The 17,981-nt window shown below is 44.6% G+C and overlaps 1 protein-coding gene across 1 annotated transcript in view; it reads left to right on the top strand.

The window, feature by feature from the left end:
- LOC121595559 overlaps positions 1-17,481 on the top strand; it is a 33,611-nt gene extending 16,130 nt beyond the window's left edge. Inside the window, exons 6-14 of the mRNA XM_041919605.1 lie at positions 2,757-2,981; positions 8,749-8,854; positions 8,910-9,351; positions 10,619-10,798; positions 14,932-15,510; positions 16,171-16,348; positions 16,424-16,571; positions 16,633-16,782; positions 16,893-17,481. Of these exons, the coding sequence (XP_041775539.1) occupies positions 2,757-2,981; positions 8,749-8,854; positions 8,910-9,351; positions 10,619-10,798; positions 14,932-15,510; positions 16,171-16,348; positions 16,424-16,571; positions 16,633-16,782; positions 16,893-17,186 (2,302 nt within the window). The 3' untranslated portion in view covers positions 17,187-17,481. The remainder of the gene's footprint in view (positions 1-2,756; positions 2,982-8,748; positions 8,855-8,909; positions 9,352-10,618; positions 10,799-14,931; positions 15,511-16,170; positions 16,349-16,423; positions 16,572-16,632; positions 16,783-16,892) is intronic.
- The last annotated feature ends 500 nt before the right edge of the window (positions 17,482-17,981 follow it).

Below are 17,981 nucleotides of genomic sequence, written 5' to 3'. Positions count from 1 at the left end.
GAACGGTCCAGTTCAGGCTTTAACCTGTGATGGGCATGCTATTAAGTCGTTCAAGTTGACGAATGTATCACTTTATTTTTTCATTTTAAGGCGCTACAACAGTAGATCATGTAGGATAGATTAATGTTAAATTCAAAAAGAGTAATTTGTTCATCGATGAGAGTTAAACCCCAACCACGTATCAATATAGTAACAGTCATTCATATTATATCCATTTGTTTTAGATTGATTGAATTGGACTCAAATAAAAATATTTTACTTTGCACAAAAAAGTCACACATGCCTCTTTGTTAATCCTCTAAAATAGTTACTAAGGCATTTTCCAACAGAACAAAATTGCACGCATGAAAAAGCCATAGGAAATTAATCACACCATTAAAACAGTGCCCCCTGACCACCCGTACCGCACACCGTACCGCTCTATTGAGCTTCCGCCTGTTTTGCGCACCTATCGGTTTCCTCTGTTTTTCTCACCTTTTCACCGGCCCAAGCGGTCAAAGTGAAATTATTCCGAACTGTCGAGCCTCGCCGGCTCCACCTAAACGCAAACACACACAACCATACACACACACACTCCCCAGCACCCATCGCCAGGCTAATTATTTCCCACAGCTAGACCGAGGATCTGATACCGTGATCGCGTCACGGTCAACAGGCGCACACGGTCTCCGGATGGCCGGCCCACGGAAGCGTAGGCCTGGTCGGGAGAAATGTTTAACAACATTTTTGCGAAAGTTCCGATACACATACCGAATGGCAGTGCCGGCGTCCGGGGTAGGAAGTGTTGTTTTTTTATGACCACAGAAGAGGGTTTGCTATCCGCGCGTTCGCAGAGGCTCGTATGCGGTAGCCACTGGGTAAGTGAAGCATTCATCACTCCCCTAGATGGGTTAAATGTTGTGCTAAATTCGGGCTTTGATCATATTTTGTACGGTAGAAAAAACGTTATGCCATAAAATAAGTTACTCAAATACCGTTTTTTTGGGTGGTGGCGGGTTTGATACGTCTTCTGATGAAACACACACCAGCCGTCAACGGCAAGAATCAGACCATGAGGAATGATAATGCGAAGCTATAAAGCTTCCACCTTAGCGCCGGTAGCCGATCGAAAACACAAAACTCCCCCCGGAGGTACTTTACCCTTCCGGATAAACCTTTTTCCTGCAGCTCGAGCAAGCAGGCAAGCTCTACCGGGAGGGTCGTTAAGGCTGCTTGCTTCGGTGTTTGCTTCCTCCACATCGCAGTGATACTGCGTGTGTGTTTGTGTGTGTGTGTGTGTGTGTGTGTCGTGATCGTGAACTGTTCCGTCCGCTCGTTGAGGCTTTTATGAACGTTTCCATGTGTGGTTGGCTCGTTTTTCTCTTCTAACCATTGAGTCAACGAGGCAACCGCTCTGACAAAAACCGCGGCCACGGTGTGCGGTTGTGGTGGGACAAGAGATTGAACCGGCGAGCCACCACCAGCCACGGCACGAAACCGGCCACAGTATCCCGGTAGACAGCGCCACGATCGCATCGTACGTACGTAAGGGTTTTCCACCGATCGCCTATCCGGTTCCCCAAAACGGGGTCTGCAACCTTGACGGTCGGTTTTCGAAAAACGGTCGACGGGAGGGAGTCGAGTGATTCATAATTCCATAACGCGCGCGCGTGCGCAAGAAGAAACGGTTGCATAACGCCCACAGCAAGTGGGGGAGGAAGAAGAAAGGTGTGTTTGTGCGAAGAGTAGGTTTGTCCATTTTTCCTACCAGTGCGAGCCATTTCTGCAAATACTACAGCTCAGTGACAGGTCATTCGTTCGTTCGTGCGCGCGCGTCTGAGTGCTCCTGTGTCGACCAGCCTCTGTGAAAGTGAAGTCCACAGGCACCACCACAACAAAAAGCTTTCATTTTTGTGCCTTGCACCCCTGCTACCTGCCCCTTAAACTCCCGCCAAAGCCAATTCGGAAGTGATCCGCTTGGTTTGATCCGCGCGAACGGATCAAACGACGATCATCCTCTCTCCACCAGAGACGGCCAACGTAACCCTCGTGGGACCCAAAGTGTCCGCTGTGTGAGCAGGCAAAGCCTATCATTTTATCTCGTGCGAGTGTAGGTGTGTGTGTTGAAAAATAAAACGGAAATTTCAATCACTTGGTTGGTGATTATTTTAGTAGAAATCACTAATAAAAAGAAACGAGTCGCACGTTTTCACAGGGCGCTGCGAGCCCCCAAAGTGCCTTCCCGCCATTAGTCCGTGGTGCTTTTTTTCTGTTTGTGAAAGTGAAACGTATCATCTGAATCCAGTTTCCTGCAGCGTTCGTCCTCCGCTGTGCATTCCCCGTGGCCTCGATTCCAAACCAGCACGCACGGATTCAACCGTTTCAATTCCCACCCATTAGCTAAACCGTTGTGACAGCTTGTGACAAACGCATAAGGCTGGCCGTTTTTTCCAGTTCCAAGTTCACTTGCCCAATGGTCGGTCGAAAAAATTAGGTCCTCCAAAAAGCCTAATCGTGACCTGCTATCGTAATCGTCAATCGTCAAATCGCGCGTGTCACACCTTCCGACCAAACGAAAACAAACCCTCGCGTCCACCCCTTGGCGGCCGCGGTTTCGACCGGATAGTGAGAGTGATTACGCGATCGAGCGTGGGCTTTACGTGTGTGTGTGTCCATTTCGAAACCAGTTCCAGTGAAAAGGGGAAGTTTGCAGCCAGCGCACGTGCACACGCAAGGCTTAGCGCGGGCGTCGAAGGAACTCTCGCTATGCGTTGCAGATTTCCACTGCAGCGGCTGCATCCTGGTTGGAGCTTCGCTTCGTTGCTGCAGATTGCTGCCGTTGTCGTGCTCGCGGTAGCAGCACAGAACCCGCCCGGCGATGGAGGGGGAGTCAGCGCTAACGCGCACTTCAACGAGGTGCTGGATCGGGAAAATTTGCGCACCCTCATCAGCCGCCAGCTGCCGAAGCAGGGCCGATTCTTCGAAGAGTTCGACGGAAGTGAGTAATTAGAACGGCTGGTTCGAGACCATGTGTATGACGATTGGGGGGAAATTGTGGTGGTTTGTTGTGGTGTGGTTTGGTTTTGTAGTTAATAACATTAAATAGAGCTTTGGAAATTAATCGCAATGTACGATCGATAATGTCTGTGGATTATTGTGACTAATTGAGAGTATGAAACTAAGTAAGCACAATCGCTTTGAAAAAAACACAAAGATTTTAATATTCAAGTTGTTCCCGGTTTTGCGCTTCAGAGGCATCCGCTTAACTCGAATATCCGCGTACAGGTATTCTCCAATATACGCGATTAATGCGGACCGGAGGCAGTAACGTGTCTCGAATATATGCGTAGCCTAATTTCGAGGTTTTCAATAAAATTATAACTCATTTTCGTATAATTTTGCTTGAAGTAGAATATGTTTAACCACCAAATTAGTAAATGGATCTGATTTCGTCTGAACTTTACAAATTTTTACTTTTTTAAATGGTTTTTAAAGTGGTCAAATCAGTCTAATTTCCTCAAAGAATTGTCAAATTCATAAAATTGCTTTCGATAATTGACGATTTTTGAAATTGAATTTGGCACTTATAAACACTCAATAATTTATTTCATATGATTTGTTCTTATAATTGAGAAAGTTACGCGGATTCGGAGCTACGCGGTTTTCTTGATTTGACACATCAAATGTCAAATCAGTGCAATTTGCTTCAAGAATTGGCGCAATGCAGTATAAATTTCATTTTTGCTGATAAATTTAATCCACTTAAAAGCCAAAACTATCAGAATGTTTTGCACGAACCGTTTCAAATAAATGATTAAGTGTATACAAATACGAAATTGAATAAAAAATATCGACTAATTAAATATCATTTGACTGAAAATCTCGAAATTCGACATACGCGGATATTCGAGTTACGCGGATTCCTCGGGAAAGCACAAACCGCGCAACTCGGGAACAAACTGTATATGGTTCTAACATTTTAAATTTTGCTTAGAAAATTGTTGAAACAAAATAAAATACAAAAAGTGAACTCTTTTCAACGTAATATTTGTTTACTTTTTTGTTTCTCATTTCAAAATGTACTTACATAAATAGTTTTTTTATAAATTTTTTTATTGTAAAAAGCATCATGTACCTTATTTTATTGAAGTCTACTAACCAGTCATTAAAAAAAAACTAAATAATTTTATGTGAGAATGTTCTGATCGCTTGATGATCACTGATGTCATTTGTCTCAATATTAAAATAAAAAATACATCAAAGTATACAATAAGGGAAGCCAAAACATTACGATTTGGTCGCTATCCAAAAACCTGTTTTCTTTCCATTTCATTTTATTTCACTCATATTGCAATTATAAACGTATTATTTGTATCATCCCGAGCTATCACGTAATCGACCGGAAAACACTGTTTGGGTTTTGCGTTCGATAACAATCATTATTGTGTCATTTTCGCACATTATTAAAATCAAATAAAGTGTACCTCGCCAGCTCACAGACACATTTCAAACGATCGACGCTACCTGCTTCCCCTAAAAATGTCGTGCCGCGCACCGAACTGCTGTTAACACTTACGCAACAGTGCGCACTCACGCATAATGCACGGGTGGGAAGCGAGCGGGCCTCGTCAAACTGTCGAAACATTAATGTGCGAATTGTGCGTTTAATAACTTTACCGTCACATCATTGCAGTGAGATTGTCACACCGCATTGGCTCACTGTCTGTTCCACTGACACAGACACAGTCGCGTCATAAAGCATCTTCCTTCCCATTGGAAACACACTCACAATCACAATAAACACCACCCCAAGCCCATCCATGGAAAGTCGCGCTACCCGCTGGCCGAAAAAGACGGAACGAGTCCAATTTCATGCCCTCTCGAAAATGGCACCCACCATCCCACAACGGTGACCAAATAAACCGCAACCGGAAAGAGAAAGTAAACGGGGCGGCCTCAATCTTTCGCTCACTTTCGCTTTCTTTCACGAGCGGGCCGTCGGAAGAGGGCGATCGGGCGATAAATATGGCCGAAAAACACCCCGAGGAAATGGTGGACTGCAAAAGGTAGCAAAGGCGCCCTGCCGCTGCGATCTTACAGTGTGCGGGTGGTAGTGCAGACGTTATGTAAGTGAGACCCTCTCTCTGAGAGCCCCCGGCAAAGGTTGAGCCGGCTCTCGACGATTATGTTGCGATCGGTGACAGCGCACAGAATTATTCAACTCGAACAGACCGATCACAAATGGATAGCTTCATTACAGGCGGATTAGCGACGAAAGCCTGATCGAATGTCGCTTTGTGGTTGCTTCCACTTCAGCAGCAGTTACACCACTGATGGCACATGGCTTCTTACACGAACAGCGCGTTTGGAGCTAAAGTGGTCGGTGGGACCGAGCGCTTGGGAGGGATTATTTTTGCACCATCGCACACCTTACCACTGTGTCCCGATCGCTCAAGGCTTAGTAATACCAAACTCCCTCCACTAGCGCCAGTGGCGTATAATTTCAGGCACTTTCTCCTGCACTGGCGAATAAATGTGTCTGTGTGTGTTTGCGTCCGCTCTCTTTTTATGCGGGCTGGCTCACTATTCACGCTAAAACCGCAAACCGAGACCACCATTGCCAACGCCAAAACTGCCGGGGCCCCGGGAGCGGCGACTGAAACACTTTCGACACCTACCACGGTGACACACGGGCCGGCCGGACCCAGGAGGCGGAGGATGAGCGTGTATGCATAATGTGCAATCGGCGTAAGCTTAGTGGTAAGTGCTTGGCAAGGCGCTTGTATTTGGGTGAAGTGATATAATAGAGAGCGCGACAAAGAGACGGCGTGAGGCCTTTGCTTGATGCAGTTTGTGCACCAGTTCGGATAAGATGGATTGGAAGCGAAAACTTTGCCATGGCAGAGTAAGAGAGAAGCGGACAAATGGAAAATTGCTATTATTTCTTCTTCGTTTTGTGGCTGAATTGGGGGGGGGGGTCGGAAAAGGGCCAGAACTCACTGACTAGTTTCCATGGGGCGGCAATTAAAGTGAAAACTTTTTGTAGATCCGTCCTCCTCGTCGCGCAAGGAAAATTGTGCCTTGAGACATGCTAATTACTGTCCTGAATTCTTGTTTGCATTTAAACTTATTTAGATTGAGACATTTAAAATTAACTGATCGAATAGGGTTTTTAGAAAAATAAAATATTATTTTCAATTTAAAATCCATTTCAATCTAAAAAGATGATCGAGATAGATCGCAGATTACTGAGCGCAAAAAATGGATTAGGAATGGAACCTAAAATTAAGTTTTGAATAATGTTCTTGTACGATTTATAAAAGACAAATTGTAATAAATTTATTAGAATGTATTTGAACAAAGGTTGAATCATTTTTGTTCTATTTATTTAAAATTAAAATGATTTATAAATGGAGCACCAGCTTGCTCCAGATTACCGTTTTAAATTGGAACTTTGACATTTTTTATTTAAATCTGTTACTCAAAGTAATGATGTATTTCAACCAAAACTTGGTTTCATGTATACAATATTAAAGCAAAACAATAGAGCTCTGCTTAAACATTACCCTTTACTAGGTCAATCGCACCACATGCGTGCTGTTCGTTGTATCACGCCATGATCATCTAGATATTGTTACACTTTATCTACTCCAACAATTATATCACACAAGACAATTACCGCACATACCATGCCCTTAACGCATCGTCGTGCCCTTTTTCGAAAAACCCCTGGCAGAACCCGTTACTCCATGCCACACATTCATCCAAATCGACACAGAGTGTGTTAAGATCATGCCATAACACCACTCCCGGAACATTCTACCCGCTGCACCGGAAGCAACCCAGTGCTGGCACAGTAATTGCGGCTCCGCATTCTTATCGGCCCGTCTCGATCAGTCACCACTGCGCGGGTACACCCGGAACGACGCTGCACTCGAATAAAAACAAACGACTTCAACGCGCGACGCACCACCCAGCAAGCGACGAACCTCCGTTAATTCGCACATGACTCCGCTCCGCGGGTTAACCGTGATGCTGTCTCCCAAGTTGATTAAAACAAACAAAACAGTCTTGGGAACTCACTCGCTGGGAAGTGAACACCACCCTTAAGCAAGCACGCTACCACCCACCACTAGGAGAAAGGTACTCAGCGAGTTCATCTTCGAATCCGAGCGACTCTTTGTCTCCATCAAGCTGTTCCCTCCGCGATCGTCTGCGCGGGGTTGGACCGCATGCTGACTGCACCGCGGCTGGTACGCGTCAGTTCATCGGCAACCCTCAAGCACGACGCGTGTGCCTGTTTTGGTGGTGCGGTCCTGTCTGTTTTTTTTTCTTCCTTTCTTTCCCCCGCCGTTTTTGCTCCTTCGACAAAGCGATCGTGACGGGGTAGTTCCTTTCTCCCACGGCGTGTTCCAACGCGTGCACGGATCGGGACGGCGTGAAAGTTTGCTGCAGTGACGCGATCAAAACAAGGTGACAGTGTGCCAGAGTGTGTGGTTGTGTGGTGCAAAAATTAAATACATCCAAGCACTACACACAGATCTGATTGAAATTAATTTCATTTCCCGAGACCCCGAGCCGAGCGGAAGCATTTGGGAAGGTTTCGACGATCGCAGCAGAGTTCGTAGGGCGTCATTAGCGTGTCAAGATGAAGAACCTCAGCTCACTGAACCTGAACTGAACTCGACGGCCCTCTTCCCGCTCTCGCCTTATCTCGTTCATTATCCATCGGCCCTCGCACAGCCGCGACCCGCGACCTGCCGGAGCGACTGCTGACCGTGGTCCCACGGTCACGCTCGGTACAGCGAGCAGAGAGGCCGAAGAAAGGTGTGCGCCTGCAACAGAAAGTGAAATTGCCTGCGTCGTGCCCCCAGTGCGCCTACCACTCGCGTCCACACTCCACCGGGCGGGCAGATACGTGGGAACATCTTGAGCGGTGCTCGCGAAGGTGGAGAGAAAAATTCTCATTTCCCCCCGGCGCAGCGCACGGTCTGGTACCACGGTATATAGATCGCTCGACCGCAAACGAGAGCGCACATTGTGCGGGTGTTGAAGCCACTGATGAACGTGTGCCTGTGTTGCTTTCACGTGTGTGTATGTATGTTTGTGTATGCTAGTGTATAGCAAAAGATCCATCAGTTTGTGAGAGTTCATTGTACCGATCGGGCAAAGTGCTCCTTTCTTGCAAGGAGCGCTAGCAGTAGGGCTTAATGATCCGACTGCAGTCGCTGTAGTGTGGCAAGTGTAGTTGCATGTAAAAGGTCCATTTAAAGTGCTTCCCCTCCCCTGCCGTACGGAAGTGATACGGTGTGCAATCGGTGCAATCATCATCGTCTTTTGCAATTCATTTCCTTGCGAAAAACTCACCGAGCCTGGGATCGTATCGAGTTGCCAGGGCAGCTTCCATTGGCCAAAGTCAGCCGATTGAAGTGTTGCGCAACGGCCGGGCCGCATCTGCAAACACCGGAAGTGGTGGTGGGAAATTTTGACCACTTGACGGCATCACTGGAGCATACAGCCACCAGCCGCCAAGGCATCATCATTGTGTTTTTTTCCTTTCCTGTATTTCGTGAGTCTTCGCTGTTGTCACTGGTTCTGCGTTCATCAGCACGCACAGAAAGCGAACCCAAAAGCAAAAAAAAAGAAGAAAAAAAAACACATCCGGCTCCCGAATTTTGTGGCACTGTGTCTGGCAGTACTAGTGAAAAGAAGTAAAAAGTGTTGCTGCGCGAAATAAGAAAGTGTTTCCTTTTTTTGTGTTTCTTGTAGTCGTCTCGTTCCCACCGCTCCTCATCCACTGTTCCATAATGCTGCCGATGATGATAATACGCGTGTTACGTTAACGTTGCGGCCCGAAATTAGTGCCACCGACTGGGTACGGGTGTGTTTTTTTTTTTGCACATTTTTTTCGTGTCGGTGAGGGTGTATAGTGTACGGCACTGCATAGATTAGTTCCACCACGTGACGACAAAAGTGCGGCTTCGGTGCAAAGCAAATGTGCGTACAGGTGTGCTTGGTGTAAAGGTGCAAAAGGTGAATCTGTTGATTTCGTAATCACGCGAGCGCGCGCGAGATCCTGCAACGGCGTGTGGGCAACAATAACGCGAAGCAAGTCAATAATGCACCTGCTAGATAACATGTGGCAGAGGATGTCGATACTGCGACGAACCGGTGATCACCGGTTACGGTCCACGCTCGCATGCCACATGCTGTTGGTGGTGCTCATCCTGCTGATGGAAACGGCCGGTGGTCAAAGTGGACCATCGCCACAGCAAGAGCAGGATATATTGATACTGGATGCGCTCGGGAAGCGACAAACGTTCAACAATGAGGATTACGGTCAAAACTCGATCATTGAGCTGCTGGGTAGAAGTAGGTTGAAACGCGATCTTGAAAGCGATGTGTGTTGTGGGAAATTGTTCGTTTAAGAGAATGAAACGTCTGTCTGGTTTATAAATGAATATTTTAGTTTTGAAGAAATCTATTAATACCTTTGATCGTTTCTGTTTTTCAAAAATATTAAAAACAGTAAAATTTGTTCTTCCGGAATTAATAAAAAAAAGATCATTTTGTCCTTTACGAATTTAGACCGTTAGCCAAAACTATTAGTGTCGAACAGCAGGTCTGGCCTGGCAACACTTATTAAGAGAAATATATGTATATAGCAGAGTACAAAAATAAAAAAACACTCAGTTTGTATGATTTATGCACTTGTTTGCTTGTATTCGTCACTGAACGTTAGGTTTATTAACTATTTATTAACTATTTCAACAGTTGTTCAACTTCTTACAATAGCAACATATCTATTGTTTGTATTCTGTGACAATTGACATGCTTTTTCATGCATTCTCATAATAACAATGTTCAATGTTTATTCTATTCAATTTATTTGTTTTATGACTTTCCAGCTCTGAATGCAATTTTAGTTTTTTGTTTTGTTATGATATGTCCCACTTTTTTTGCGTGATGTTGTACATTCTTTGATTGATTTAATTTATTATGTTACAAAACTCGTATGTTTCCTTCAATTTAAGACATTTTATTTCCGCCTTCTTTTTAGTATTACAGGGTTTCCCAGGAGTGCTCATAGCTGTGATACACTTTAATGATTCTTTCTTATTTGAAATTAACTTTATATTATAGGAATTGGACTCTATAGCACTCTTGTTGGACAAAACCAATAGGAATTTCTAAGGAGCCTGTCCAAAAATGGTGCCTTATAGTCCAATTTCCATCATGTGAAGTTCACATCCATTAAGAAAAAGTTAAGGAAGTGTCCCTCCACTACGAGAACCCCTGGAAAACCTTGTAATTTTAAACTCATAACATAACTTGTCTAAACGATACATGTGTTATCAATATTGCTGTTATTTTTAATTTTAATTGAAATGGTACTTTAAGCTTGTTTTTTTATTTATTTTTGTTATGTCTAGTTCTTTATTTTAATATGTTTAGTTGTTGTTCATCCTTTTTGGCTTTTTCCTTAGCTTTCCATTCTGATTATTACTACACTTACGCTTATTATTTTTATTAAGAAAATGTGTTGTTTCTAATTAAAAAAACGCCTTTCTTGATTTACGTTAATTGTGAATTTTCTTTCTATTTATTAAAACCATCTTACATTTAACTCTCCTTTCAGTGATTCCCCAAACATGCCGGCACAAGGGGCGCAAGTTCGAGTGCGGCCTGTCGCTGTCCTGCGTGCTCGGGGGCGGTAAACCGCTCGATCTCTGCTCAGGTGGTATGATATGGTCCTGCTGCATCGATCGCGACTTTGCGCCGGAAAGTGATCCCGAGCATGGTGCCGTCCACAATGCGAGTAAGTATAGCCCGTCCCGTTCGGGGCCCGTTCTCGAGGGCCATTCCCAACCACTTCCCAATTGTTTGAAATGGAAACAGCCGACACTTTGACAAACAGGCGTTTGACACCTGACTGATGGCAGACCGGCATCGCGAAACGACTTAATCTCAGCCCCGGTCTCTGACATAAACGCACCGCTCTTTGCCTCTTTAATCTCCGTATTAAAATGAAGCGCATGCAGAAAGGCAGCGGGGTTAACGGCAGGAAAGCCATGGAAAGCTCGCCTGCAATTGCCTCATCATGGATAACGTTTGCCTAACGCTTCACATCCGCCTTCGAATCGCAACGCCGGGGTAACGAACGGGAAAAACGATGCCAATTTTGGTTTTGTCGCCCGTGCACTGGTTGGTTATTTATTTGGCCGCTTTCTCGAATGACTCGCAAAAAAAAAACACCGATGCTAGCTTTCGCGCACGTGACACGGCAAGGCACTTGCTGTGCTCACATCTACTAAACATTTCCTGTACGGTGGGCCTGATCATTATGGATTAATCCTTGCCAGAGGTAAATCGCTGCTTTAAGCTCCATTTCGTGTTGTTCAAACAAATCGCCGCTCAAACAAACCTGCAATGGACCATTTCACGACCAACGGTTGTGCACAGTTTGTTCGCTTTTGTGCGCTCAAGCCGCGCCGCATCAGCCAGCAGCATAATCCAGCAGCCTTTCAGTTTCCTGCGATGCAAAGCGTGTCCCGGTGGCCAGCGTCAGCCGTTGTTGCACACACACCCACACGCACTGCACGGTGTACGTGGGACGAGGGGCGCGAGCAAAGGCTGTCTATTGAAATTGGTGTTTGCCAGCTTTTGTCAAGCGCTAAACAATACAACCGCGAGTGGTGGTTATGGTATGGCGGGAGAGGGCCACCACTGCATACGCTTTTCATTGCCATGCCATGGGTTAGTGGGGGCCCTTCCAGAGGGTGGCGATAACAATTATCAGCGTCACTCATCTTCGTTAGACGCACTTTACGGCCACATGTGCCACATGATGATTTACAGCCAGCCAGTCCCGCGCGAGCATTGTTTAAAGGGAAAATGAGACTTTTCTTCCTCTGCCGCTGCTGGTTAATTTCACTGCCAACCGTATGTTCCGGTTTGAAATTGCGTAGCGGATAGCAATGATAAGGTACCGCTTTGGCTGTCAGTGAAGGGAAAGCCTCTTTGCTTGCTTAGCTAGCGTTAAGAAAAATAACTGGCTGGCTATGATTTTCTTTCACTGATAATACATCATACCAAAGCACTCGATGCAATGCACTTGTTTTTCTGTGTCTTCACACCTATTTAAATAATTTCAGTGTAACATATCAAATCTATGATCTATTTTGGAGAAAAAATGTGTAACTGAAGGCATTTATACTGTGGCTATAGTGCTTCAACACTCAAAAAAGCTTTAATATAAGACATTGAAGATCATGTGTAAAACATGTTTGGATTGTAGTGGAATTTATCAATTTATTTATTAGTGAAATATATAATGCTGATTATTAATTTGCTTTAATCTAATGTTACATTTAAAAAATCGCACATTCTCCTCTGTAATTATAAACCATGCATGATTATGCAACATTCATGTAGTTTATGTAGCATTCAAGCAAACACTTTCAGTGGGCATTGGTGCACATTTTAAACCGGATTTTTAATCTTCTTTCCTGATTAAGATGAGAGATATTGTTACTTTCACCATTTTTTTTAAACTCACGATCTCCGGTTGCCGTTTTGAGTCGTTCTCATTTATGTAACAATTTGCAAACACTTTCATCCCAATCGATTGACCAATTCAACTGTGCGATGAAATGTTATCAGCCGGTCTTCCTGTTGCGATAAACAGCCGAGTGACCGCTATCCGGGAAGCTTTTATGGATAACAGTGCAACAACTGTTACTTACCAACTGCCTCTGCTTACACCGCAAGCGCGCGGTAATTGAAAACGCACGGTGCAACTGTTGAGCAATTAGGGCCATAGTTCATGCCCTACTTCACCACGCGATCTAAATGGGTCAGTTACGCATCGCCACCGTTCGCGCGCTGTCGATAAAACGATTTATGCTCGCGTCTAGGAACGACCTTGACGGATAGGCGAGACGGATAAATCGGTAATTAAATTCCGCAACCTCGATCTCACTTTACAATGGTAATCGAAAATGGCTGTTGTGTCATTCCGGGTACCATCGCTCCACCATTTAAGGTAGCGGAGGGAAAAGCTGCAGAGCGTTAAGCTTAAGCCGTGTGGAAAGTGTGGTGTCGCGAATGTGTCTCCCCAGCGCGTATGAAACGTGCGAAAGAAAACACCCGCTGCGGGCTATGCTGCGGAAAACTACATTGCACTGCAGCACACAGCGGTGACAGGGTGACGAAAGTGCAGATGAAAAATGAAAACATTTACGCGACACGGTACACACACGCCCAAGTGGCTCATAACTCATCGAAAAGGGAACTCCCCCCCCCCCCCCCTCGAGGTGTGGCGCTTTATCATCCGTGGCAGACTTAAGCGGAGGGTGAATAAGCAACAGTGGCGTCACGTGGCTTACCGTTGAGCGGAGCAGAGTGTCTCCAGCTCAATTCAGTCAGCGTGCGGTTGAGGGCGTTAAAGCAAGAAAAGAAATGAAATAGAGCATCGTGCGAACAATGTTGGGCGGCGGTTGGAGATAATTGGGAATGTGTGTTTAAACAAGCCGTTATCCAAGCGTGACCTTTGTTTTGCTTAAGTTATTCAAAACAAAGCTTGTTTAAATAAAAATGATGAATCGCATTCAATACAAAGCATTTAATGTATTAGTTATAAAGCATATGGTGCATTGGAACGTTTGTAAACCTAGAGTAAGGTATTTTGATGTTGATGTATTGGTTTATTTATTAATTTATTGGTATTTTGATATTGGTTTATTGGTTGAACTGCTTTATTTTGCCGGTCTCATAGTACAGTAGTCAACATGTACGACTTAACAATATGCCCGCCATGGGTTCAAGCCTCTAATGGACCGTGCCGCCATACGTAGGACTGACTATCCTGCTATGGGGGGATCAATAAAGTCACTTTAAGCCAAATCCACAAGTAGTGGTACAGACAGGCCTTGACCGACAACGGTTGTTCAGCCAAAAAAAAATAAGAAGAAGAAGCTGTATTTTACATTGTTCATGGTTTTTTTGAGTTCTGCAAAGCTGCATTGAACAGACTTGTTAACCAATTTGGCTTATTCAATTATTAAGCGACAAAAAATATTTTTCTTCTCACATAAAATACTTATTGGAAATTGTAATACAAATTAAACCACATAAATTCTTAAAATTATTTTGGTAAGAATTATTTTTTTTTAAGTTTTAGGCATTGAGTACCGATGGTAAATATTTTAAAATACATGTAAAGATATATATTTTTTTTTACAATTATCGTTCACTATTAATAACTTATGTTGAGTTATTTTTCATTAGTTTGAAATTTACTGAATGAATATGAGCTTTCCATTACGCGTAATGTGGATCATCTTACACACATTTTGAAAAATAAATAATATTAATAATTATTTCTTAGAATGAATCGTTCACATTACTACGTAATTAAATATAATATTAGTAATAAACCTAAACTTATCTCAAGAACACAACTATGATAACTAACTTGTACTATTCGAGGAAAAATGTTAATACTGCTTTTCCTAGTATTGTTCGAAAAATCATAATATTCCTATGTCAAATGCTGAAACCGATTGTCTAGAACATGAAGAGCAATCTAAGTTTTTAGTTAATGGCCCTTCTAATATTATATTTATCCATGATGATGATGCTCTTTGTATCCAGCCATCCAGCATAACAAATAAAGCTTGGCAACATGTATAAAATAATTTTAAACTGCAAAATCACTGCAGTGGCACAAATAAGAATATACAACATTTAGAGTGTATGTCTTCACAATTAAAAACAAGATATAGAGCGAGATGCATTGACCAAACAAAGACAAAACTTTGGACGACTATAGATCTTAAGGCTCGCAACAACCAACAAAATGGAAACTATAATCCTCCTTCAAGCCTCACCAATGATAACCTATCACACATGTTTGCTGCCATACTTCATCACTAAACTCTCAATACTTAGGTGACATTATAAACCTGTTCGGTTTCTATCCACCCGCCTCGCCGTCATCTTCCTCCTCCTCCTCGTCGTCGTCCTCATCATCCTCATCGTCAGTGTCGGGATCGCCCTCGTCCCATCAGAACCGTCCACAGACCACCCAGACGACGTCACTGTTTTCCGTGGGCGGCAGCGGTGGTGGCGGTAGCTTCAATGCTCCCCCACTCTACCACGGCCACCATCAGGTGAATCCGCACCAGCATCTGCCATCGCCGCACCAGCACCACGCCACCGGTGCACCGCCTCCCGAGTGGGGCTTCGATGGCAATCATCTCGGAAGCGGTTCGTCACCGTTCTCGCCGGCAAAGCCACAACCACCACTGCACGGAGGACATTCGGCAAGACCGCCATCATCACCACCAGCACCACCATCGTCACACTTTGGGCCGATCGATGATAGCGATCATGACCGGCCGTATAGCTTCGCTTCCCGGCCGACGGTACTGTACGGGGGGCCCAGCGGTTCCGGTGGACAGTTACGACCACCGTCGGCCGTGTTCGGCTACCCACCGCAGGAGGACGATGGATACGGCATCGAGAACGGTACCAGACTGTCCGCCAGTAGTTTCTTGCCACCCTGTTTTTTTACGTAGTGTTTCCTGCCCTGTATGCCGATTCCTTGTCCCCGGTTGTGGTGGGATCCGCCCCTAAGAGGGTGGAAGATCCTCGGTCGTCCAATGCGTAGTTCCGCTTCGAGTTTGAGTCTTTCTTTCTGTTTTTCGCTTTTCTATTTTATTCTTTGGTTTGGAGTGTGTAAGAGCAGTTGAGAATCGTGTAAACAAACGTTGCCTGAAAGGTGCATCAAGACTGCATGCATTCACTTATTCCTTCATTGATTTCAAGCAACGTTTTAACATGATTTCTCACAAATGGTTCGGTTGTTCATATGCTCCGTCGGAAGCACCTTGTGCGATCTTGCACCCTTAATTTCACACACCGTGCACCTATTTCCACACTTTTCACGCGCTTGCAGTAGACGCTTAAGAATTCCCGAGAACTGTTGATTCACCACACAATGCACCTTTGCAATGGAAACATGCGATCACCTTTAGATATCTTTTAACATTCTCTTAAATGTAGATGCACTACGGAATATTGGAATAGTTGTATTTGGAGTTTAAAAAGTCCATTCATTGAATGGAATTGACCAGCTACTTATGAACCGTATGCTTATAGATCCTTTTTCGCTTTAAATTTCCACAGGTTGTGGTGAGCTGTACACTCGCACGAACCGTATCGTCGGTGGCCATTCGAGTGGGTTCGGGACACATCCATGGCAGGCGGCGCTCATCAAATCGGGCTTCCTGACGAAAAAGCTCAGCTGCGGTGGTGCACTGATATCGAACCGCTGGGTCGTTACGGCGGCTCACTGTGTCGCGACGTGAGTTTTCATTTCATAGATTTACAGAATTTCATTGATTCGTGACACTAAAGCATCATTTGTATTCAATTTTAGGACCCCAAACAGCAACCTAAAGGTTCGACTTGGCGAGTGGGACGTTCGGGATCAGGAAGAGCGGTTAACACACGAAGAGTACTCGATAGAACGGAAAGAGGTGCATCCAAACTACTCTCCGAGTGACTTCCGTAACGATATTGCATTGGTAAGGATACGCTAGCTCTTCCCACGATACACCATGATCATTAACTCCAATGTTCTTACAGGTTAAACTAGATCGGAAGGTTGTGTTTCGACAACATATACTGCCCGTTTGTCTACCTCCCAAAAGCGTTAAGCTGGTAGGCAAAATGGCAACCGTTGCTGGTTGGGGCCGAACACGGCACGGTCAAAGCACGGTTCCCTCTGTGCTGCAGGTAAGATTGATTTCCAATGAAATGTTGTGTACCAGACAATCACTAATTAATCAATGTATGTTCTTTTTCTATAATTTTCTCCTTTCTTCACTCTCACTCTCTCTCCAAAGGAAGTGGACGTTGAGGTAATACCGAACGAACGATGCCAGCGATGGTTCCGGGCGGCCGGGCGGCGCGAAACCATACACGACGTTTTCCTGTGCGCCGGCTACAAGGAGGGAGGCCGAGACAGCTGCCAGGGTGACTCGGGGGGACCGCTAACGCTTTCGATCGAGGGACGCAAAACGCTGATCGGGCTAGTGTCCTGGGGCATCGGGTGCGGTCGGGAACATCTGCCCGGAGTGTACACCAACATCCAGAAGTTCGTACCCTGGATCGAGAAGGTGATGGGCAAAGAGTACTAGGGCTCTAGATTGGAACGTCCGTTTTGATTTCACCATGACAACTCGATGGGAATGTGGATGTGGACTCGCCCTAGCATTCTAGGGATCGGCATGTAACGGTGCGAAGTTAGAGCTGTAAGCTGATATTAATCGTAAGGATGTATGTAGGTCGGTAAGCAGCGGCGCAATGCGAGTAGTAATTTATTGATAAATTATTTCAACATGATTTTGTACATGATGCCACGCATTGGGAGGTTATGTCAAGGTTTTTCTCTTTCTAACAAAACGTTATCGTAAGTCTCAAAATAAAACCAAACCAAGGAAAACTAATCGAGAGCATATTTCTCGCTGCTTTGAAAGAAATTTAAGTATAAAATGATCGTATTTACCACGGTGAAGTGATGAATGAATGAAGTGATTACCACGGTGCCTGTTTGTCATACCTTGCTAACAAAGCAATGCCTGGATCGAAATGAATCCTCGATTGATTCGCATTTTACGCCTAGATGTATGCTCATTTAGATAATACTAAGCCGGCATACACGCGGTACTGTCGTTGTTGAAGACATTCGGGCTTTATCACGTGTGAGTTGAAGGAACAAGATAAACGTTCCAATGTCCAATTAGAACTGATTTAAGGTCTATTATTTCTACTTTTTATAACAAACAATGTGATGTGAGTTTTGGACACATTTAAAACTTCTTCTATTTTGCCTAACTTCCTACGCTGATAAGCCTCCGGGCAGACATGCTTTACTTAATTCAATAGTGCGCAGCCAGATAGTCAATCCTTACTACGAAGGGAAGATCTAGGCT

Source organism: Anopheles merus, chromosome 3R (genome assembly GCF_017562075.2).
Source record: "Anopheles merus strain MAF chromosome 3R, AmerM5.1, whole genome shotgun sequence".
Classification (NCBI taxonomy): domain Eukaryota; kingdom Metazoa; phylum Arthropoda; class Insecta; order Diptera; family Culicidae; genus Anopheles; species Anopheles merus.
This window is presented reverse-complemented; position numbering and strand designations above follow the sequence as displayed.